A 24098-nucleotide genomic window follows, 5' to 3' on the forward strand; every position below is an offset into this window, starting at 1 on the left:
TTAGACCTACCATTTTATTGTTATGATTTGTTCCATGTTAAAATGTGATAGATTAGGGTAAAGAGGTTAGGAAGTATAGTGAGTAAAAAATAGGAAGAAAGTATACATGTGATTGTCACTTAGAATGTGAATGGGACAAATATACCCATAAAACAAATGAATAGCAGATTAAAACTGAATTCTACAATATCTTGCTTTGAAGAAATATTATAAAAATGATAGACACACAAAAAAATAAAATAAAAACTAAGAGTAGAATTTGTTATATAAAATAAATTAATCATGATCTTACACAAAATTAAAGTTAAAATAGATTTAATCAAAAATGAAAAAGAAAAGCTACATTATGTATCAGCAATATTATTCAGTATTGTTCAATATAGTTTAAAATACCTAGACAGTATAAAAATGCCTTAGTGTATACTTTCTAAACTATACCCAGGAAGTATATGAACATAAATATATAATACTTTATATAAATAAGATCTGATCTAAATAATTAGAAGTAATTTTTATTGTTCCTGAGTAGATAAAATCAATATAATTTTTAAATGGCAATTTTACCTAACCTATTTATTTAATGTCATCCCAGTTAAATTACTAAAAATTATTTTACTTTAGAAAAATAATAACAAAGTTCATTTGGAAGAACAAAAGATCAGGAGTTTCAAAGAAATCAGGAAAAAAAACTATGTAAAGGAAATAGATTCAACAGTATTAATCCTTAAATTATATTATAAAGGAAAGCATTGTTGAAGTATAAAGAGGATAATTTTAATTATTTTAAATTAAATTTTTAATTTAAATTTAATTTAAATTATATTAAATTAATTTTTAATTTAAATTATTTTAAATTAAAAATTTTAATTTTAATTTAAATTATTTTAGATTAAAATTTTTAATTTCAATTTAATTTAAAATATTTTAAGTTAATTTTTTAATTTCACTTAGATTTAAATTTTTTTTAATTAAAATTTAATTTGAATTACTTTAAATTAGCATTTAACATTTAAAATTAAAATTTGTATAAGTAACATTTATGTAGCTAAGAAAAAAAGAAATGCAAAAATTGGTTTAATTAAAACAACTTTCGTAGATGGTCTCTCAGATAGATTAGAATATTACTATCATGTGGGAAATAATGAACTGATTGATTTGGAAAAACATGCAAAGACTTGGATATATAAAGGAAAATGTTATCCATCTTCAGAGAAACAGAAGACAGGTAGAAATAAGCATAAGAAATAAGCATATTTGTAAGTCATACAAATATGTGAACAAATGTATATATGTACATTTGTGTGTTTGTAGATATCTAGGTATATGTATATACCTATGTTGGGGCATGGAGGGGAAGGAGGGAAAAAATTAAATAAGAGATACACAGCATAGAACAAAAGAAAACCAACAAGGAAGAAAGCTAAGAGAAGCTGGACAGCTTTGAAAACAATGTATAGTATTTATTACATAGGTTTTCTTGAAATGAAAATGTATTGCTTTGTATTGAATCTTTCTTATGGTCTGTTCTGTACAAGGCAATGTTTTTTTTTCCTTTTTTCACTTTGTATTTAACTTTAAAGTAAAAAAAAAGTGACAGATTAATATATGAGAGCAAATCAATATAGATTTTTGTCCATTATATCTTCCTTTAACTTTTTTTAAAAACAGGTTTATTTTTTGTGTAATTGGTTATTGATAGTTTTATCATTTAAGAAGATATAACATGAAAAAACTCATAAAACTGAGTTTTAAGTGAATATGACTTAAATTGATATGTTTGATATGATTAAGACCTAAATTAGAGTTGGCCAGGAGGCCCTCTAGCCTAACTTCCCAATCTTTCAGCTGAGGAAATTGAGGCCTAGAGAGACAAAGTACCCTTAAAAAAAAAAAAAAAAAAAAGAATCATACAAATTCTAAGAGACAGAAGAATGGATTGACCTCAGAGTCAGTGTTGTTTATACTGTACTGTACTAATTCTTAATATTGTTTATCTCTTAGAAATTTTTGTTCTACATAAAGATGCCATAATTTTTAGAATTTTTATATAGTTTATAGATGATGTCTAAATGAAGACTGTCTTAAGTTGGGGAAAAGACTTTTTGTGAGCTTTAATTCAGTCTCCTGAGTTTCTAAAATCTGTTTTAAAAACAATTTCATGTATTCTTTTTGAAATTGTTCTTGTCTGTCAGGTTAATGAGGTGTGTGTTGGGTTTCATACTGTAACTTAATTACACACATTTTAAAAAGAACTGCCTAATTACCTATATATCAAGGGAATGGCAAGATTCCAGTTGCCCCATTCTAATCACTTAAGTACATAAAGAACCCTTTATTATTTGCTATGAAAGCTCTTATGGGTTTCTTTATCTTTAAAATAGCAACTCAAAGACAATTTGCTTTGAATAGTTGCATTCCACAATATTCCTTTTGAGATATTCAGAAGGAAAAAGTTAAAAAAAAGTTAATTCTCATGACTCTTTTCAGTTTCTGATGCATTTTGGAATTTAACAATATATACTAAAACTTGGAGTTCACATTTATTTTCTTGTACTTTGTTGTCAACAGAGTGAGGAGTTGAATTGCAGACAGCTTTTGCAGAACAGGAAACTTTGAAGATGTGTCTTTGTGTTGTGTGCCATGCTCTTTAGTCCAGGACCATATATTTAAAGAAAAATACTAGTTTTCTCCCTTGCTCAGCTTGAAAATAAAAATAAATTTTTAAAAGGATTTTTGTAATGGCTAGTAAAAATAACATAAGTCTCCTAGTAGTAATGTCAACTTTAGACTTCAGCTGAAATTTGAAATGCATATTGATTTTCTTTTTTTTTTTTTCATGTTTATATGAGCGTTAAGTGTTGTCTTCATCTCCATAAGAGTTTTTCTTAAATTACATTCATTTTTCAACTCTGTAAAATAACTCTTTGGAGCATATATTTTCCATATTTTCCCCTTAGCTTATAACTACTATTGGTTTGTTTTTATTGCTGGCCCAATACCTTTTGGTGCTCATCAATCATGGGCAGATGGTTTGTTGATGATCCTGAGAAAGAAATGCTATTTAGGGTCTCCCTGCTCTGCTTGTCTAAATCAGAAGAGGCCCCATGAGAGAGGAAAGGAAAAAAGGAAAAAGATCCATTGAGATAGTAGACAAGGTGATAAAAGCTTTAGCCGATTGGTAAAGGACTATGTGCCCTCTGTTTCTCTTACTTTTATCTTGCCTCAATAATTTCTCATTTACAACTTTTCCGTTTCTCTCAGTCATCCAGACAAGAAAATTGCCTGGCAGACCTTTGGTAGCCTCTTATGATTCAGTGCCAGTCCAGACAGGTAACCCTGCAGTATTTCTGCTTCCCTGACATCATTAATAGGGCGCCTTCTTTAGTTGCCTAGGGCAACTGGATAAAACCCCTTCAGTTACAACTAAATTAAATGATTGAAGAATATTTCGATAACTCCTGCCCCCAGATTGAGAGGGAAATCTATTTTGAAATAGTTAGAGATTGGAATAGTATTTAAAAGTTGACTCCACCCTCTTTTTGGTGAATGCATAAGCTTTAAAAACATATGTAACATTTTTATTTTTCCTTCCTGTGAAACTGAAATTAGATACTTTAATATATTTTAAAAGACAAGCTCATAGGTAAAAGCAACTGTTGGTTATGGACTCTAAAAATCTTAAAAACATAAATTTGCTATAAAAGGTATTTCCATGTTATAGAAAAAACATTTTTATCGAGTCATTTAAATATTAATTATCTACAATTCTTGGTTTAGCAAGACATTTGAAATCTTCCTAAATATGATAGAAATGTTGATTTTTAAAAAGTTTTTTTTTAAATTTGAATGAAAAATTTTTCATAGTTTTTAAAATTTTTCTGTCATTGTAGGAAATTAGAGAAAATGATATTAAAGGGATTCCAATAAGCCATTTAGAAGTTCATCCAAATGGAAGACGTTTGTTAATTCATGCCAAAGATAGTACTTTAAGAATTATGGATCTCCGAATGTAAGTAGATTTAAATGGTAACAAAATCATCAACTTAAAGTGTTTGTTATACTAATTAATTGGTTCCAATGGATCATTTCTTTATGTATTTCAATATTTGTTTAAAGTTTTGTCATTTTAAAAATTCTTTTTTTTTATTGAATATCAATTTGCAGCCTTTGGTAAAAATAATTCCCTTAAATTGTATAGTAAAATTAGCAGTACATACTATATGAAGCAGAGAAAAGTAAAAATTTCACAAAACACATGAGTGGTTTAAAAAATATTTCATCCAATAAAGTTTTTTAGGTGAGGGGAAGGAGTTAGAATTTGGAGTAGGAGAATGCAAATTTAAATCCTGGCTCTTCCATACATAAATGCTATTATGATCTTGGTCACAACACTTAATTTCTTGTTGCCTCAGTTTCCTCTCTGAAAAGTGATTGGCTTAGATGATGACCTCTAAGGTTCCTTACTACTCTAAATCTATGTTTTTTTTTTTTTTTTCATTTCTTTTCAAAGTAAGTACATGAGGGATCGTGTACTTAAAAAAAAAACAGAAATTGGATTTTTGGGGGTAATTTTTTTTGTTTGTTTTATTTATTTAATATTTTCCCCAGTTACAGTCAACATTCAAAGCATTTTTTTAACACTTGTTTCTAAAAATGTTGAGTTCTAGGTCCTTTCTCTTATCCCCATCCACAATTAAGTGTGAAGTTATACAAAACATTTCCATAAAAGTCAAGTTGTGGGAAAGAAAAATATAGATCTCCCACCTAATGAAAATAAAACCCCAAGAAAAATTAAGTTAAAAAAGAAAGAGAAAAAGACAGAGGGGGAAGAAACAGGGAGAGAGAGACAGAAAGAATATGAATGTTTCAATCTGTATTCAGACAATTAGTTTCTTGTCTGGATGTGGATAGGATTTTCCATCACAAGTCCTTCTGAGTAGTCATGGATGATTGTACTATTGAGAATTGCAAAGTCATTTAGAGCTGATTATCCTGGAACATTGCTATTACTTTATATACAATACATTTTACTTTGCTTGAGTTTTTGGAATACTTTCCAGATTTTTTCTTCCTGAGAGCATCCTGCTCATTATTTCCCATAGAACAATAATATTCCATCATAAACACATACCACAGTTTATTAAGCTATTCCCCTCAATTTCCAGTTTTTTGTTTTTTGGGGTTTTTTTTTGCTCTGAGAATTACTATGAGTATTTTTGGTATATGTAGGTCATTTTCTTTTTTTTTTCCCCAATCTCTTTTAGTATTCATGCCAAATAGTGCTGAGTGTTAAGTCAAAGGAGATGCATGAATTTATAGCCCTTTAAGTACAGATCATATCTTTTGATTATGTATCAATTAGGGCATGACTCTTTATTTTTTTATAAATTCTTTTGAGTTTCCTCTATGTTTGAGAAAGGAGGTCTTAACCAGAGAAATTTGCTTCAAAATTATTTTTACAATTACTATTGCTGTCTATTTCCCCCTCATTCATTCTTTCCTTTCATCTTATCCCTTCTTAAAAGTGTTTTGATAATTACCACTCCCTCCCCACAATATGCCCTCTCTTTTATCACCCTTCCCCCCCTTCACATATCCCATTTTCCTCCTATTTTCTTGCAGGGTAAGATGGATTTCTGTGTCCCTATTGAGTATGAATGTTATTTTCTCTGAAACATTTCTGATGAGAGTAAGGTTCACTTTCTCTTCTTCTGTAATTCCTTCTCCCATTCTAGTGTAAAAGCTTAGAACTAGGATTCTTAATGTAGAAAGGACATTTTCTAAAATAATTTTTATCTTTCACACTAGTGTTTCTATGGAATAAATGACAGGTTGTTGTTTTATTGAATTTGTGTTTTTTTTTAAAGTGTGTTAAATTAAGCAATTTTTAAAAAGCATTCTCAAGTCACTGAAGAAATACTACTCAATGTTAGATTACTCTAATAATCCAAGCATGAGATCATAAGAGACTGAACTATATATCTTGCACTGTGTTTGGTGACAAGAATTTAAAAGAAATATATAACTTCAGTATATATAACACATAAAGCCCAAGAATAATAACAACTCTTCTAAAAAATGCCTTTAATAAGGGCTTAATATCATTCTAACCCAAAAGGAGGAAAATTTTGAAGGAAACTAAACACACACACACACATACATACACACACACACACATACATACACACACACACACAAATACACATATACACATACACTCTAAATATGACAGTTTAAAATTTTCATGTAAATGATATTCTTGAATTATTTAAAAGAAAATTATTCTGAAAATGAATTTTAAAGATGATTAGATGATTAATGGTTATATTAAAGAAATGAAATTTTATTAGATTATTTTATTTTTTAGGTTATCAACAAGGAAGTATCTAGGTGCTGCAAACTACAGGGAGAAGATTCATAGTACTTTAACACCATGTGGGACTTTTCTCTTTGCTGGAAGTGAGGATGGCATAGCCTATGTTTGGAACCCAGAAACAGGTAAGAAATTATTTAAGTCCTGATAAAATAAATGAATAATGTAGGAAAATATAGGAAACTAGACATTTAATAAAATGTTTGTTGTTGTTGTTCACTCATTTTTAGTCATGTTCAAATCTTCTTGACCCCGTTTGACTTTTTAATGATGAAGATACAGGTATGGTTTGCCATTTCTTTTACCAGTCCATTTTACAGATGAAAAAACCAAGGCAGTGTTAAGTGCCTTGGCCGGGTTTATACAGCTAACCAGTGTCTGAGACCAGATATCAGCTCAGAAAGGTGAGTCTTCCTGATTTCAGATCCAGTGCTCTATCTAATCTATCACCTAGCTGCCCTTTTGATGAAATTATTTCCCAGAGAATTCTAAGTCCAAACTTTTATTGTTATTTTTGAAAATTATTGATTTATCTTTATCAAGATTATAAAGATGGTAAGAAAACTACTTTCAGATTCAATTTTTTTTTTTTTTTTACACCATTTCTTATTTCTTCTCTAATTTGCTATTTTGGCAGAATACTTGAATGATGAGCTCTCTGAACCCAGCTACTTAAAGTACATTCCTATAATGAGATAGTTTCACAATTAGAATATTACCAGAAAAAAATCATGTATCTTGTATTGATACTATGTCTCCATTTTTAATGTAACTTTTTGTAGTTAGGTAAAAACTGTTATTTTAAATAATAAATAAAATATTTATTGAAATATCTACATTAAATAATATCTAATTGGACATTTTACCTTAAAGAGTTCAAATTTCTTCTGCATGAATAAACTTTTAAATTTGATTTGCATCATGCCTTTGCCTCATCTGCTTTATAAAGGAAATGTTCAAATTACAATTAAAAACATTTGTTCAAGAAGTCGTTGAAGAGTTAAGAAATGGAATTTAAATGTTCTTTTATCTTGGTTCTTTGTGTACTGTCCATTATCTAACATCCATTAAAGATGTCTTGCCCATCGATGATATTCTTTTTTGTCTAATAGAAATTACCTGGTTGAGGTGTGATAATTTATTTCTTTTGTTACTAGTATAAAATACTGGATTGCAAAATGCTATTGAAAATCATTGTAGGTGATTAGGTGAAGTCACAGAGTCAGAGATGTTTCAGTGTTGAGGAAAAGATAAAACAAATTATTTTCCATAGTCTACGTTTTTTTTTTCCTATTTAAATTCCATAAGAATTTGGATATTCCATACTTTATTTTACAATATTGGTTTGATTTTAAAATATTAACTAATGAGGCCTATCTAGGTATAGAGTCAGGTACATGGTGTAGTGGATAGAGTACCAGGCCTGGAATCAAGAAGATTCATCTTTCTTTGTTGAAATTCAGCCTCAAATACTTACTAGCTGTGTGATCCTGAACAGGTCACTTAACTGTTTGCTTTAGTTTCCTCATCTGTCAAATGAGCTGGAGGAGGAAATGGCAAAGCACTCCAATATCTTTGCGAACAAAACCTCAAATGGAATCACAAAAAGTAGGGCATGACTGACGTATCTAAACAACAACAAAAATCTAGATGGAAACCTCAAGTCCTTAGATATGTGATTGCTTTTTAAGTCTAACTGTTAAGAGTTTATTAAAAGCTTTACCTTTAAGGTTTTTTTTTTTTTCAAAAAGGGAAAAAAGTTGTATACTAAAACATAATTGTTTAAAATGATTGTATAAGACATAGAAGTTTTTTATTTTGAAATGTTCAATGGTTATTCCAATTTTTTTTTATATCTTTCATTCTCATTCTCTTGAACTCATTGCTAATAAAAGCCTTATTTTCAGATGATTCCCAGGTTTTACTTGTTAGTGTGAGTAAATGTATGGCATATATTCTCATATTCTTACTTTGTCTTCATCCCCAACTTAGAATGGATTGTATTCCAGAAATTTTATAATTGTTAAAATGTGTTTTTCTATGAAAACATCCTTAGTTAGGCTTCCAAGATTGCCCAGTTAAATTGCTACTTAACAGTATCATGATTTTAGCATCTGGAAACTTTGAGCCAGTAGCCCATTTTGGACGGCAAAGATTTTTGGATACCAGAAGATTTTATTCTTTTTAAAAGCAAAAATTTTAAAATATTAACTTTTGTGAAGGTAAATCTTTTAAAAATGTATTCAGTGTTCTTCTGACTTATTAAATAGTATACCAAAAACAATTTAATGTCTCTGTTTTGTAAATCTAGTTCATCATTATGAGTACTGGTTATTGTAGTAGACTAAAATACAAGAAAAGCCCTAGGTTATGCCAGGTTTGACTTACACTACATGAATTTATACTGCTGTTTTTTTTGGAGTTCTGTTGTTTGCTTTGCTTTTATATTTTTGTGTCTAATCTCTTCCTATATCAGGCTTGCCCTTTCCCCCTTCCCCCCGCCTCGCTTTTCTAACTTTACAATTTGCCACTTGTGGGCTTAGAAACCCCAAAAAACAAGATTGTTAGCCTTGTGTTTGAGAATCAGTAGGCCCTGAATAAAGCCCTGAAAGGGTCATCTATCAACAAAAGTCATGGACTTTGTCAGGTATATCTTTGCTATAGATAAGAAAGCTAGACAGGTGAGTCTTATGTAAGTGAATTGTTTATTGCATTAACATAATACAATTCATGTGCCATTCATAACCTAGTTTACGTAGGAAAACTTTTATAATGTCTTCTATTTCAGGAAACTAGAGACTCATTATTCTCATTCTCATCATTAAGTATTTATTGGATATCATGATGAAATCCCATTTTATATTACATATTTCTTTCTTTCCCCGCAAAACAGCCACCTCCACTCCTCAGCTCCACTCATATACATGCATATACCCAAGTATATGCAATAGAAAATAGGTTTCTGAGACAGTAAAGGGTGGGATAGGAAACAGTCTTTAGTGGTGGTGGGGATTGGAGACGTTCCAGCAGAGATGTGGTTGAGATGTGAGGCCTCAAAGGCAAACTTGCTATTCGTTTATGTGAAATATTTGTAACTGAGATGTTCATAAGTTATGAATTTCCTGTGTAATTCCAATGAACTCTAGGATATATGAAAAAGGATAAATAATTAATTGAAGGTATATAGTTACTTTAGATGCCTTCTAAAATGTTTGAATTATTCAAGATTTTAAATTTCACCATATGAAAATATAAAAATATAAGATAGTTGCATATCTTTATACATATGTATTTCTATAAATCTGCAAATTATTGAATCTTAGTATTTTTAGTACCTCACAATGTTTTTTTTTCTTCTGTTTTGTTTTTTGCTTTTTTGCTGAGACAGTTGAGGTTAAGTGTTAAGTGACTTGCCCAGGGTCACACAGCTAGGAAGTGTTAAGTATCTGAGACCATATTTGAACCCAAGCCCTCCTGACTTGAGGGCTGGTGCTCTATTGGCTGCACCATCTACCTCCCCCGACAATATTGTTTTGAGAATAAAGTGAAGTAGAGTATATAAAGTATTTTTTTAACCTCAAAAGACTATATTCATATGAGTAGATATTATAATTTCTTTGTATTCTTGTTGATATATGATCTCATCAGTATATTGAAGGACGCAAAAATGAAGCTTCAAAAGAATTGACTAATTATTGTTTCCTTTTTTTTTAGGAGACCAAGTTGCAATGTATTCTGACCTTTCATTTACCTCACCTCTTCGAGACGTTGCTTTTCATCCACATGAACACATGGTGGCATTTTGTGCATTTGGTCAAAATGAGCCAGTACTGGTCTATATTTATGATTACAAAGGTAAGACTCCTACCTGTAAGTAAAAATATGCTAAATAATAAATGATAATATTTATTACATATGTATAAGTAATAAATAAATAGTAAATAATAAATAAAATTTTTAAATGACATTAGTAGAATTTAACTTTATCTCAAGAAAAATTTCTTAACAGTGAGAACTATTCAAAAGTAGAAAATTGTTAGTGAATTCTGATAAGACTTCTTGCAAAAGCTGGATGTCTACTTGTTGAGTATGTAGAAAATATTCTTTTTAGGTATGGATTAAACTAGATTAAACAGAAACTTTAGTTTCTGTGACACATATTGATGACAGCCAAGACCTTTGAATTCTGATAAAGACTAATGTTTATTAGCAAATGGGAGTTGAGGAAGTGAAAGAGATATTTGATTTTGTTGTTGTTGTTGTTGTTATAAAATATATCACTATAATGGCCTAGAAAGATGCTAGTTTAGGTGCAAAAGCATTAGGGTCCACAATCGGGCTCTACTGCTTTTCTAGCCATGGGACTTTATACACATTATTTAATTCTTCTGAGTCCATTCTCTCACTTATATAAACTGCATGACAATCTTTGCATTACCTACTTCACTAAGCTCCTATGAAGGATAAATGAGATAATATTTGTCAAGTATTGAACTAGAAAATGCTATTAACAGAAAATAATTACTATATTTTAATGTGTATGTCTTTGCTAGCTCATTACATAGAAGTTTAATTCATGATTATTAAATTAAATTAAATTGAACAATCAACAACCTGTCATGTAAGTGCCTTCTTTCTCCCATAATTCTAGAGCTGAACATTATTTAAGTTCAAACCACAGAAAATTTTTTAAAAAGAGTTTCTTATATCATTAAAAAAATTCCTTCTGTTGTCTTGTTCAAACAAGCAGTTTGAAACAGTTCCTCTCTGTGTCCAAGATAAATATTCAGATAAGTACTCTATAATTGAACCTATTACACAGCATGGTTATTTTATATCACCCTGTAAAAGTTAGGGAAAAGATTCCATGCTTATAGTTTTTCAGGATTTAATATACTGATCTTTTTGATCCTTGAGATTTTTATCTTTTATACCTCTAGAAAATCATTTCAATCCTGACTTACAATTTTTATCATTGATTTAGCCTAGTTTATTTATTATTCATTCACTCTCACCTCTGTGTAGCCACATATGTTGTTCCTATCATTTAGAATATGTTCCCACCCTCTCTTTGCCAAAGCATGTCTTTTCTTATAAGCACTGCTCAATCTCACCTTCCTTTTAAACTCATTCCAGACTAATATTAGTTGGCTCTCTTTGCTTGCACAAAACCCCTTCAGCATTTACAAATATATCTGCATTTGAGAGTAACATATAAATTCTGTGTAATTTGTGCTTAAATATCTATTAAATATTATTTTATCTTTGTTGTATTTATGTGTTCTACCTTACATTTGAATAATAGCAGCAATAAAAATACTACCATGCATTTATAGAGAGCTTTATAATTTTCAAAACATGTTGCACATACATTATCATATTTGAGTCTTCCAATAAACTTATAAAGTGATCAGACAAGTACTATGCTTATTTTTTCAGGTGAGGAAATTTAAGTTTTAAGAACCTCACTTGAATTTCAGTGGCTTCACCATACTGTGGCACCATTAGTACCTTTGATTTCTTTTAGCTTTGTGGATTTGACTTTCTCCCCATGAAAAACCATCAGTTTTTCTGGAATAGAAGAAATATACTATTTCTGGAATGGAAGAAATCACTGATGTTGCCATAGGTCTCATGGAAATTAAGAGGATGTAGTGATGGAGAATTAAGCAATCTGGTCTGTTTCAGACTTAAAGTTTTCAAGCCAGATGTGTTCTCTCAGCTGGAACAAGGAGTAGCACCTTGAATAGCAGAGGAAAAAGCCCCAGGAAACATCTGCCTACTTCATTCCATATATTTTTCAAATCCAGTTTTTATACTACTCTGCTTTAAATTTACTCAACCTTGAAACTCATCATCCTGATTGGGAGTTGTGTGTAAACTTACTTAGCCCTTAATTACTTCTCAGTCTGCCATCCCCATTTGGCATGCCTCTGCATGCATATCCCTTTACACCTCCCTTCATCCCATTCCATTTCTAGAGACAGTAATAGTGTTATTGCTTCTAGAAAGGGTTTTATCAATTAGAATGCCCTGTGGATCACCTTGCCATCCCTGTTATATGCCCAACTACTAGAACCCTGGCTACGACTGCCCTCTGAGTGTATCACTTCTTCCATTTGTATTACTAGCATTAAGCAGAGTCTCAGGCACATAGTAATCAATTAATAAATACTTTTTCAATCATTCATTATATTTATTATTCATACTAAGCAGCAATGGTTGGTCCTTCCAACACTGTTAGTCTGTGGTTTTTATCTGCCAACTGGGTTCTTTTAATCGAAGGATAGTTAAATATGTTTTAAAATATATTAAAATTTATGAATCTTAAAAACTTCTTTTAAAAGATCCTTTGTATTTGGAACACATTGTTTGTGAGACCATTTCTCTGTTTCTCAAATGAAAAGAATTCATTTAGGGGATGATGCCCTTCCACCATCTTTCTGTGTGATGCTTTGTGGAGCCTTTCATTGCTAGTGTTCTCACTCCCTAACTGCTTTGTATGTAATTTACCTCGTATTTATTCTGTATGAATTTACAAATAGACATATTGTCTTTCCTGATGGAATGTAAACCTCCTTTAAAGTGGAAATTATTTCATTCTTTGTCTTTGTATTTCTAGCATCTAGCCCACAGTAGACACTTAAAAAAAAACCCTCATTAATAGCTGATCCTTAGGAATATGTATAGCTTTAAATTAATAATCCTTTCATCTTTGTAAGTATAAATTTTTAGAATTTTCTAATAGCACTCCAACCATCAGTTGCCATTTCATAACTGATAAAGCTCAGTAACAAAATTAGTTATTAGTTACAAATTTACCTGTGATTTAAAATAAAAAGTTAGGTGGAAATGATAATTCAGTATTCTTCCTCTCAATCTTTTCTTATTCAACTGGTCCCTGATTAGCTAGTCAAATATATTATAAAGTCTTTATTTATTTATTTATTACCACTTTAGATCTTTTGACTGAAATATTTTACTTTAAAAGTCAAACTACCACTTATTACATAAACTTCTTTGTTATAAGAATACATTTCTCTCTATAAATATATTAATTTAATAAAATTTTGAGTACTAAGTTTTTTGTGAGAGAAAAGCTTTAAATAAATGGTGGAGAATTCAGTTTTTAAAGTTGTTTATTTAGCTAAAAGTTGCTTTTAGACCGAATCTTTAAAGTTTCCAAAACTTCAGCTTTGGTAATTTTAGGTATTTTCATAGCAAGTGGAATGAGTACGTATATAATTTTTTTTATATTATCTTAAGAAAGCTCTTCTGGAGACCACAATAGTAGCTAAATGTATCACCCATTTTTCAGTTCTAGCAAAATCTGTGAAGAGTCAGCATACCTCTTTTTCTGTACTCATCTGTTCTGCTTGTGGGCTTTTGAGTCTTTCATACTACTGACTTTTTGCTTTTTTTGGTAAGAAACACAATTTTTACTTTCAGAAGGCAGTTTTATTGTGCCTGGTGTTGAAAGAGTTAATCATATAGTTATACAAGATTTAGTCATAAGGTACCACAGATAATGTATTTTTAAGATTCCCATAACAGTAGTAATTAGAAAAACGGCTTTTTCTGTCTTAAATTATAGAGACTTGATCAATCAATGTTTTATTTTTTAATGAATATTTAAGGTTAGACAGTGACTTCATTCTAATGCCCCATAAAATAGGTACTCAAAAAAGTGGTAATTTTGTTTTGAACTAATTTTAATTATGAGCCAGTTTAAAGCTACAAAATAATAAAAGCTTTTATACCACATATACATAACATGTATTATGGATAATTATATTTCCTGTGCTTAGTAAACTTAAAATTTGGATCTGTTCACATTAAAAGGAAGTTCTTAAGAAATGTTTGATGATTATGCAAAGTGAGGCAGGTTTGTCCACTAGATGGCATTGTCCCCTCTAAGTCAATTTTAATCCTACAAGTCAACTTTAATTCTACAAGCCATTGTGGCTTGCATTTTCCAGGCAAGAAACATTTTGAACCCTGTCTCAGTGCTTTAGCTGGTTATAATCCTTGGATGTTTTCAATAAACTGAGTCTTGCAGCCTTTTCCACTGTAACAGGGCAGCATCTTAGCTACTACAATTTACATCTTAATTCACTTAATATTGTTCTCATAATTTAATTGGTTATGATATCCTTTATCACATAATTCTATACTATCCTATTGTGCTATTAAGATTTTTTGTTACAGTTTAGAGTTAAATGAATTTTAATTTGTGAAGTGTTCTATACCTTGATTAAAAGTTATGCCAATTGTCATAAGGTATGAAGAGAATGTTATCATCTCTTCTTTCATTATTTAAAAAAATATTTTAAAATATAATATAAGAAAAGTTTATTTCCTTAATTATATCTAGACACTGACTAATAAATTTGCTGCTACCATGGATAAGAAATTGGAGTTCAAAACAATGCCTATCACATCTTTTAAGTTTGAGGTTTTTACTTCCCTTCCTCATAAAATGTTTTTCAAGATTAGCCCAAATTTGATTATAAACATACAATTTTGCATGTTTCATATCAAGAATTTTCAAAGGTTAAGAGTAAAATTATTTATTTTTGCTTTTTTAAATTAGACAAAATATAATTATACAAACTGTATACTTTTATGTCATTTTATGATTTGAATATTTTTTTACTTACTGAGTTAACTAGTACTCTATTTCAAGCACAATTTAAATTGAAATAAAGACTTTATAACATTGAAATTGTATGCAATTACTTTTCCTTCAAAATTTACTTTAATTGAAAAGCAACATTTTTTTTTTATCTTTTTGAAATGCCTTTCTAGAAGTACTGAGGATGGGTGATTCAAAAGGAAACTCAGATATTGTTGTTCTCACACTCATACAGAGTTAATACAGTAGGAAATATAACAGATTCTAGGTCAGCAGATTTTAGTATGTTGTCAGTATCGTGTAAAGTATGCCATGAAACTGCCACAACTTTTTAAAGCTGGTGTGCTTTTTTGGTATCTTCCTACAGAATCTATTATAAATTCTTCACCAACTGTGTAATTAGTTTAGAATAACTGATCTAAAAGCTCAAATTAGACAGACTTGAGGATGTACATATGCTATAATGCTGGAAAGCACCATATTGCGCCCCCCTCCTTCCCCCCCCCCCCCGGTCTTATTTCACAGACTAGGAAATCGTGGCCCTAGAAGGTTATGTGTTTTATCTAAAATCAGACCCATAGTAAACAGCAGAGCCAGGATTTAAGCCCCGGTCTATCATCCAAATGGTAGCGTGTGAATTGGCCTTGAAATGAGAGAGAATTTTTAGAGATGTGCAGAGGAAGGAGTCTCCATTCCAGTCATGGGGACGTTGTGATAAAACCACAAAGATGAGAAGGCAGGACAGGAATAGATGGTGCTTGAGTCTGGCTAGAACATCAATAAGAGAAGTGTGAAATAAGATTGGAAAGAGGTTAAATGGTTAAGGGGTTAAGTGACTTCACCATCACTGGTCTCGTGGATATTAAGCATTGCAGGTAGGAAGTGAGCCTCACTGATAACAGTCAGTCTATTACACCATGTTGTTGCTCTAGGGTGGTTAGGTGGCACGGTGATAAGAGTGCTGGGCCTGGAGTCTGGAAGACTTCTCCCTCTATTTCAGCTGGGTGATTTAGGGCAAGTCACTTAACTGTCCTTGCCTCAGTTTCCCCATATGTGAAATGAGCTGGAGAAGGAAATGGCAAACCCTTCCAGTCTTTTTGCCAAGAAAATTCCAAATGGGGTAAGGAAGAGTTGTACCTGCAACTTACCAGCAACATTAGCTGTAGTAATCTAATGGAAAAGAATTTAGGGCTTCAGAGTGGTTTCACTGGAGTAGAGAGGGAGAGACAGAATCAGATCTAACTGAGATATGGCACCTGCTTACATATGTGAGATAAGGAAAGACTCAGAGTTCACTAAGCATTTAAATATAGGTGACAGCAGAGATGGCAGAGTCACAGTGGAGAAATAATGCACTAATAATAGGATAAAAGCCATCTTTGACTAGTTAGGGTAAAGGGGAGGGTATAAATCAATATGGTAGTTTAACCTTGAGGTTATTTGAAGCCAAGGCTAAACGAACATATTTAAGGGCAGTGAGATGTAGAGGAAATCATTTTAGACTTAGTTCCAAGAGATTTGAGTTTGAATCCTACCTTAGACATTTAATAGCTACATGACCATAGGTGAGTCACTTCATTAGCTGCCTGTTTTATGGTAGTGTTGTGAAAAAAAATTAATTTATAAACCCCAAAGTACTATGCAAGTGTCAAGAGCTATTATAATTGTGGTAGTATAAAATTCCAGAAATGAGTAAAGATCCTGAAGAATGATAGTAGAACCCAATCATCTTGTGTGTTCTGAGACTTAGGACATCTATCCAAAATTTCTTACAGGTTTTTGAACAGTTTTATGACTGTCACAAATCCCATTCGACATTAAATGGTTTAGGAATTCACTTTGTCCTTGTCATTCCCTGAGTCCCTCAGCTAAAAAAAATAATAGAACAGGATTTCTCAGAGTTGGGTCCTAAAGCTTATCCAGCCTGTGAGCATTGTGGGAGCACTATTAACACGTTCTGACACTGCCTCATCCATCTTAGCAGAGAATGAGGAATGAGGGAGAATCCCAGAAGCTATTGCTTAGAGCAGTAGCTCACCTTCAGAATCTCCTTTTCTGTGTGGGAGATGCTAGACATATTGTTTATCATGACAAATATGCTGCTGCTACTGCTGTTCCAGAGGATCCAAATATTGAAAAGCAACAGTCAATTAGAAATAAGAATTCTCTTGAATTAAAGAAGGCTTCCAGCAGCAATAGACCTTGCACAAAAATTATTTCTAAGTCTCAAAGTGAACTATATTATTTGTATTTTTATAAGAAGTGTATAAAAGCATCTCTGGCATATAGGTAAGCTGCAATTTTTTTTTTTATGCAATCAAATCAAAGAAGAGTCTTACAGTTAACATAGTGTAGAAGTAATTCCTATAAGCTGCGAGATAGTACAATAGAAAGAGCATCAGGTCTGAAAAAGCTTCAGAAAGACTAGAGTTCAAATCCAGCCTCAGATATTTACTAGCAGTGTGACCCTGGACAAGTCACTTAATTCTGTTTGTCTCAGTTTCCTCATATGTAAAATGAGCTGGAGAAGGAAATGAAAACCACTTTACTATCTTTGCCAAGAAAACTCCAAATGGGATTTTGAAGAGTCTTTTTGATTATAATTTCACATAAAAAATAATGCTTCCATCAATAGTATAATTTGAAAATGCAGAGACTGATGATATAAAATATTCTATCCATTTGCCTCAGTTAAAAAAATGTATCTAAAGAAATTGATCATAGACAAGGAGAGGCTAGTAGAATGAATTTTTTATTTGGAGTAAGAAGACATAAGATGAAATCCTATTTCTTATGCTTAATACTTGTGTTGTCATGGACAAATCATTTAACCCTTCTCAACATCAGTTTTCATAGTTAAGATTGTACACATTTCTTTCTGACTTCATGATTTGTTCTCTTTCTACTCTGTAATATTATTTCTATTATCAGTAAAATTAAGAAATATTTTGATGTATTATAAATAGTTTAAAAAGCCTTTTTGAAAACTTCACTGATAAAACCGTAAAGTGAAAGTTTTAGATATACCAAGTGAAGTTAAAGATATCTTTTATTCATTCATTCAATAATTTATTTATTAATTGTAAAGAATGGATAAAAGAGGCTAGATAATCAATAATCAATCAGTAAATAAAAATTCATCATGTGCCTATGGGCCAGGTACTAAACTAAAACTATATTATATCATATAATTTTCCTACCCCAAATCCTTCAGTGACTTCTCATTATTTACTTGGTAAAAAACATTTAAAAATGACTCTACTTTATCCTATTACACACACACACACACATATACTTACACATATATAGAAGGGTTTCAGTTTAATATTTATATCCCTTTAGTCTGAGGGACCAAGGAGAGGAAAGCAAGGTTTTTCTTCTCTGATTTTCCTCAAATTCAAAAGTTCAATTATATACCTAAGTAACTTTTAATTAAATTCTGATCTGTAAAGTGTTTTAATAAAAATAATTATGCTACAAGAACAAGTTTTAAAATTTTAGCATGTGATTAACCTATGTTAATTTAAAATTACAATAAACATTATTTTGAAAAATTTTCACTGTGTTTAATAAAATAAAACTTATATTTTTGAACATGCTATTTGATCACTAATCTAAGTCAACTCTTTTCTAGTTGCACAGCAGCAGGCTGAAATGGTCAAAGATTTCAATGGATCACTCACAACAATTGGAACACATAGAAATCCACTGATTTTTAACAATTCTTCAGCAGTGCAAGATACAGTGGCATCTGCCACTGATCAATTTGTCAATGATGCTACAATGTCTATGAGAATGAAGAAAGTGAAAAAGAAACTTGAAACAGTCACGGTATGTCAGACCCCAATAGTTCAGAAGTTGTTATGATGCTTACTATGTCTGTGACAGCCTTTCATCCCTCAGAGCTACATATATAAAGCTTTTAGAGCGGGTCAGGGATTTTGGAATCAGCTTGCCAGAGATGCTAGAAAACAAGATCAGGAGTGTTCTTCTTTACCTTCGTGTATGTCTAATCTCTCAAAGGTCATTGTATATTCCAAAATTATAAGTTCTCCAATCAGAATATTTGGCATGTCCATGAATGGAAGGACTAATCACTGCAAACATTTTGAATTGATACTGGAATTCAGCTGACATACTGTGAAGGTGATAAGAGTCTTTTCTAGCATGAATGATTCTTGTTTGTTATAACTTTTTTCATCTCGCTGCCTGATAATAGATATATCATTAGTGCTCAATGATACTAAGCCATTGAGAAGAAACACAGTGACAGAATGACAGTATTGGGTGTGCATATGATTTCATGTATGTCTTACAATTATTCCAGAGATCCCTGAAGATTCAAAGGTCACTTGTCAGGTGCGATTGCTTGTACTAGAATAGATGCACCTCTCCTTTCAGGAGTCTACTCTTGATCATTCTTAAAAGTCAGTCATAATATTCTAGTATTACAATCTGAGTTTAAAAATTAGAATGCATAATTAAATATTTTGTTTACCTTTTGGTTCTTCAATATTTTAAGATGTATCCAACACTTTCCTGACCCCATTTGAGGGTTTTCTTGGCAAAGATACTGGAGTAGTATACCATTTTCTTCTTTAGCTCATTTTACAAGTGAGAAAACTTAAGCAAATAGGGTTAAATGATGTGGTAAGGGTCACTCTGGCTAGTAATTGTCTAATGCTATATTTGAACTCATGTCTTCCTGACTCTAGGCCTGGCAGTCTATCTTCTGTGCCACCAAGCTGCCCATATTTAAATTTAGATAATATTTTAAAAAGAAATATCATATTTGAATCCAGTAAGCCTTGTGAGTTAGGCCAGTAATTTAAACCTATCTTCTATGAAGAAATCTCATGATTCTTGTTAGCCATTGTTTTTTAAATATCATTATCTATATTAATATGCATATATTTATTAATAAACTTATAGGACTTGATAGTGATAAAGGAATTTGACCTACACTCTTCTCTATGTAGGTTTCTAATACATAGTGTAATACTCTCCACTAAATAGAGTACCCATTTAATCGTAGATCTGTTTGGATTCAGAACTCCTGTTGGATGAACCTAATATTTGTTTTTAAAACTCTAATAATGGGCAACTGACACTCCTATGGGTCATAGAATCATAGATTTAGAAAAGAAAAGATCCAGAGGCCATCTAATAAAACCTCGATCACTTTATTGAGGAAAAAAACTGAATATCAGAGAGAGTATGTAATTTTCTGAAGCTCACACACTAATTAGCTATCAGAAACAGAATTTGGAGTCAGGAAAACTTGGGTCTTCTACATCTTAACTTACTCAGCTATGAGTTACAACCCTCCATGGAGTCTCATAACTGAATGTGGAGGTTGTGAAGTTATGTTTTATCATCAATAAATGTTTGATTTGTATACCTATTTTACATACCTATATACCCGGGGCCACAAAAATTTCTTGGGCAAAAAAAGTGTTGCAAGTGAAAAAAGTTTAAGGATCTCTGTAGCTTATTCTATTTTCTTTGCTTCTCTTTTAAAAAATACAATATATGGAAAGGAAGTGTTAACCAAAAAAAATTGAATTGTTTCTTCTCAGAATTTATATCCTAGAATTCAGTGTTAACTAAAAAAATTTTTAAAAAGTGCAAGTTTTATAATATCTTAGATCTAATTAGAACCTCAGAGGCCATATCTCCTAAACAAAAGAGAATAACCCTCTTCTTTACATCTCACATGTGGACATCTGGCTCTAATAGTTTCATTAACATAGTTTTTATTATTTTATGAAGAACACCATTGCATTAAGTTGTAGTTTGAATGCTTTTTTTAATGCATTGTTGAGTTTAAAAAAAACTGCCTTTCTATTAATTTCATGAGTATCTTTAATCCTGTTTCTCCCAATTTTAACTACTTCAAAACTTAAAAAGAACTTTTTAACAAGCAAATTTATACATTATCCATTTCTGAAAACATAGATCTAATACTACATTTGTAGTTCTTTACTTTTCTTTTAGGAGGTAAGAATGTTTCATCATCTATCATTAATTGTGGTTGATCAGTGTATTGAATGGAGTTCTTAAGTCTTTCACAGTTGTTTTTCTTTACAACATTGTAGTTACTACATTCCTGCTTCTGCTCCCTTCACTTTTTAATCAGTTTATAAGTTTTTCCAGATTTCTTTAAATTCATCCTTTAATTTTTTCATGCTACAATAGTAGCCTATTAAATTTATATGCCATAATTTATTCAACCATTCCTCAATTGAAGAACTCTTTCATGGTTTTCAATTTTTTACTGTAGCAAAAAATGCTGCAATAATTATTCTTGTACATATGGGTCCTGTCCTATGTTTTTTCTCTTTTTAAAGTGTAAATCATAATAAGAGTATCCCTGGATTAAAAAGGTATTCATAGTTAGTGACTTTTTGTGTATAATTCCAGATTACATTTCATAATGATTATACCAGTTCATATTAGTGTGCTTGTTATCTCACATTTCCTCCAGCAATTGTAATTTGCATCATGTTTGCCATTTTTGCCAGTCTGAAAGTTGTTAGATAGAATTTCAGAATCTCTTTCTCTTTTTTCTCTTTTTACTAGTTCTTTGTGGCATTTTTGATAGGGTTCTTAATACTTTGCTACCTTTCTTTTTAAAATTGCTTTTTTTATCCTTTACCATGTACATATTGAGGAATGACTTTTATTATTACATACTTGAATCTTTTCATTATATGTGTTGAGTGTCAATCTTCATCAGATAAATTTGATGGGAGTGATTTTCCCAGTTCATTGTTTGCATCCTACTTTGATTTTGTGCAATGACTTTTCAGTTTTATGTGATTAAAATTGTGATTTGAGATATTTTTCCATGAGTGATTTATCTTTTTTGACTGTTTTATCTTTTGGAGAATGAAAGATAACATCTCTTCAGTACCAATATTTAATTAATGTTTATTGTGGCAATGAGATAACACATTGATAGCTGTTCTATGGCAGACTTTTGGGAGAAGATGTGCCAGTCAAACAAGATGGTTAGGCATGAATGGTGATATACATTTGAGGATTGAGGAAGTTCCTGAATTGATGTTTTATCCGTCTCTTTCAAAGGTTAAGGCCAAAGAGACAATGAAAGAAAGCCCAGGACCTTTGTTTGAGACAAATAGAATAACGATAATGGGAAACAGTCAGTCAATAAATATTAAGTATCTATCGTGTGCCGATGTATTAAGGACTTGAATATACAAAGAAAGGCTTTCAAGGAGCTCACAATCTAATGGGAAAAGACAACATGTAAACCATTATATACAAAGAAAAATTGGAAATAGTCAATCAACAAAGGAAAGGCACTTTAGAGGAAATTTAGGAGGAATCAGAAAAAGCTTCCTTTAGAAGGAAAGATTTTTATCTGGGATCAAAAGGAAGCTAGGGTAACCCTAGGTGAAGAGCGAAGATATCTCAGGCATAAGGGATGATCAGTGAAAACTATTCATCTTTTATTTTACTTCTCTTCTCTCCATCTAGGAGAATGGTCTTTAGAGCAAAAAAAGTAATACCCAAGGTACAGAATAATGTAAATGCCCTTGATTAGTTTAGTTATATTTTCAGAATAATTTATGAAGCATGAATACTAATGTACTCTTAAAATTTCTTAGAATTCTGTGGTAAATCCAACAGGAGCTTGTTGCTGCTGCTGTTGTTTTCTCCTTTTGCTGTTACTTTACATATATCTAGTTACTTTTCTGAGATCGAGTTATTTAAGATCTCTATCTGCTCTTCCAAAAGTTTGAAAATAACTGTGCATAATAGGTTCTGATGATTCTTATTTTGTTTCTGGTCATATTATTATTGCCTTATTTATTCATTTGCTATTTTATTTATTGTGTTTTCTGTCCTCTTGTAAAAAATCAGATTAGCAAATGGTTTATCAAGTTTAGTAGTCTTTTCAAAGAAACAGCTTTTAGTCTTATTTATTGTTTCTATGGGATCTTTTCTGTTTTCCAATTTTTATTTTTCCTTAATTAAAAACTTTTTTTCTGTGCTAATTTTAATTTTATTTATTAGTTTTTTTAGTTTCTAAAATGCATATTTAGCTCATATATCCTCTCTTTTTCTATGTTGTTAAAGTATGAGCTATGGTTACAATTGATATTAATTTATATGGTCAATATAGAGATCATGTAATTTTAATGAATACATTGTAATATAATATAGATAAACCTTTTTATTAATGTAGAGATGTAAATTTTCCCTTGAGGACTGCTTTAGCCATATCCCCAAAATTTAGGTGTGTTGTTAATCATTACCATTTAATTTCACATACTTGTCATTTCTATTATTCGTTTTTTGATCCACTCATTATGTAATATTTTATTTTTAATTCTTTATTTGGATCTGTGTCTTTTGTTCGTGATCTCTTAACTAGACAATTCTAATTGTGCTGTGCTTTGTAAAAAGATATATTTTCTATTTTTTGCTTTTTCCCATTTGTTTGCAATATTTCTATGCCCTGATCTGTGATCAATTTTGTAAAAATTTCAGGTGGTGCTGGGAAATAAGATTTTTTTGCATTTCCTTTTAGAAGACACCATAAATCTTTTAAATCTTAATTTTCCCAGCAACTTATTCACTTTCTTATTTTCCCTCTTGTAACTGTTAGACATATTCAAAATTCAGAGAGGGATATAGATGTTTACAATCATTATTGTCTAATTTTCTATGTTTTTTTGAAGCTCAGATATTATTTCATTTATGAATGTGAATGCTAAAGCATTTGGAACATACACGAGTTTGTTGCTGATATTGGTTTATTGTCAGTAGTTCCTTTTAGCATCATATAATTTCCTTTTTTTTTTTTGGTTGTTGTTTTTGAATGTTTATTTTTTCTGTCAACATGATTGCAAATTCCACTTTTTTGTATTCATTTAAAGATAATTTTTTTTCCAATCTCTTTGGTTTTGTTTTGCATATTTTTTGTTTATTAAATGTGCTTCTTGTAAGCAACAACACATTGCAGGGTTTTGTTTTCCTGTTCAACTTGTCACTCTTTTTCATTGTAATGTGTTGTCTACTCCATTCACATTTAAAGTTATGGAAGTTAATTTTCTACTT

At 30.8% G+C, this 24098-nt stretch overlaps 1 protein-coding gene across 6 annotated transcripts in view; it reads left to right on the forward strand.

Annotated features, from left to right (window-relative positions):
- AHI1 (Abelson helper integration site 1) overlaps window positions 1-24098 on the forward strand; it is a 225303-nt gene that overhangs the window by 56667 nt on the left and 144538 nt on the right. For all 6 annotated transcript variants that reach the window (XM_031964226.1, XM_031964225.1, XM_031964227.1 and 3 more), the window contains exons 15-18: window positions 3891-4009; window positions 6368-6498; window positions 10088-10228; window positions 18643-18839. In XM_031964226.1, coding sequence (XP_031820086.1) covers window positions 3891-4009; window positions 6368-6498; window positions 10088-10228; window positions 18643-18839 — 588 coding nt within the window. The remainder of the gene's footprint in view (window positions 1-3890; window positions 4010-6367; window positions 6499-10087; window positions 10229-18642; window positions 18840-24098) is intronic.

The sequence above is a fragment of the Sarcophilus harrisii genome, chromosome 4 (genome assembly GCF_902635505.1).
Source record: "Sarcophilus harrisii chromosome 4, mSarHar1.11, whole genome shotgun sequence".
Taxonomy (NCBI): Eukaryota; Metazoa; Chordata; class Mammalia; order Dasyuromorphia; family Dasyuridae; genus Sarcophilus; species Sarcophilus harrisii.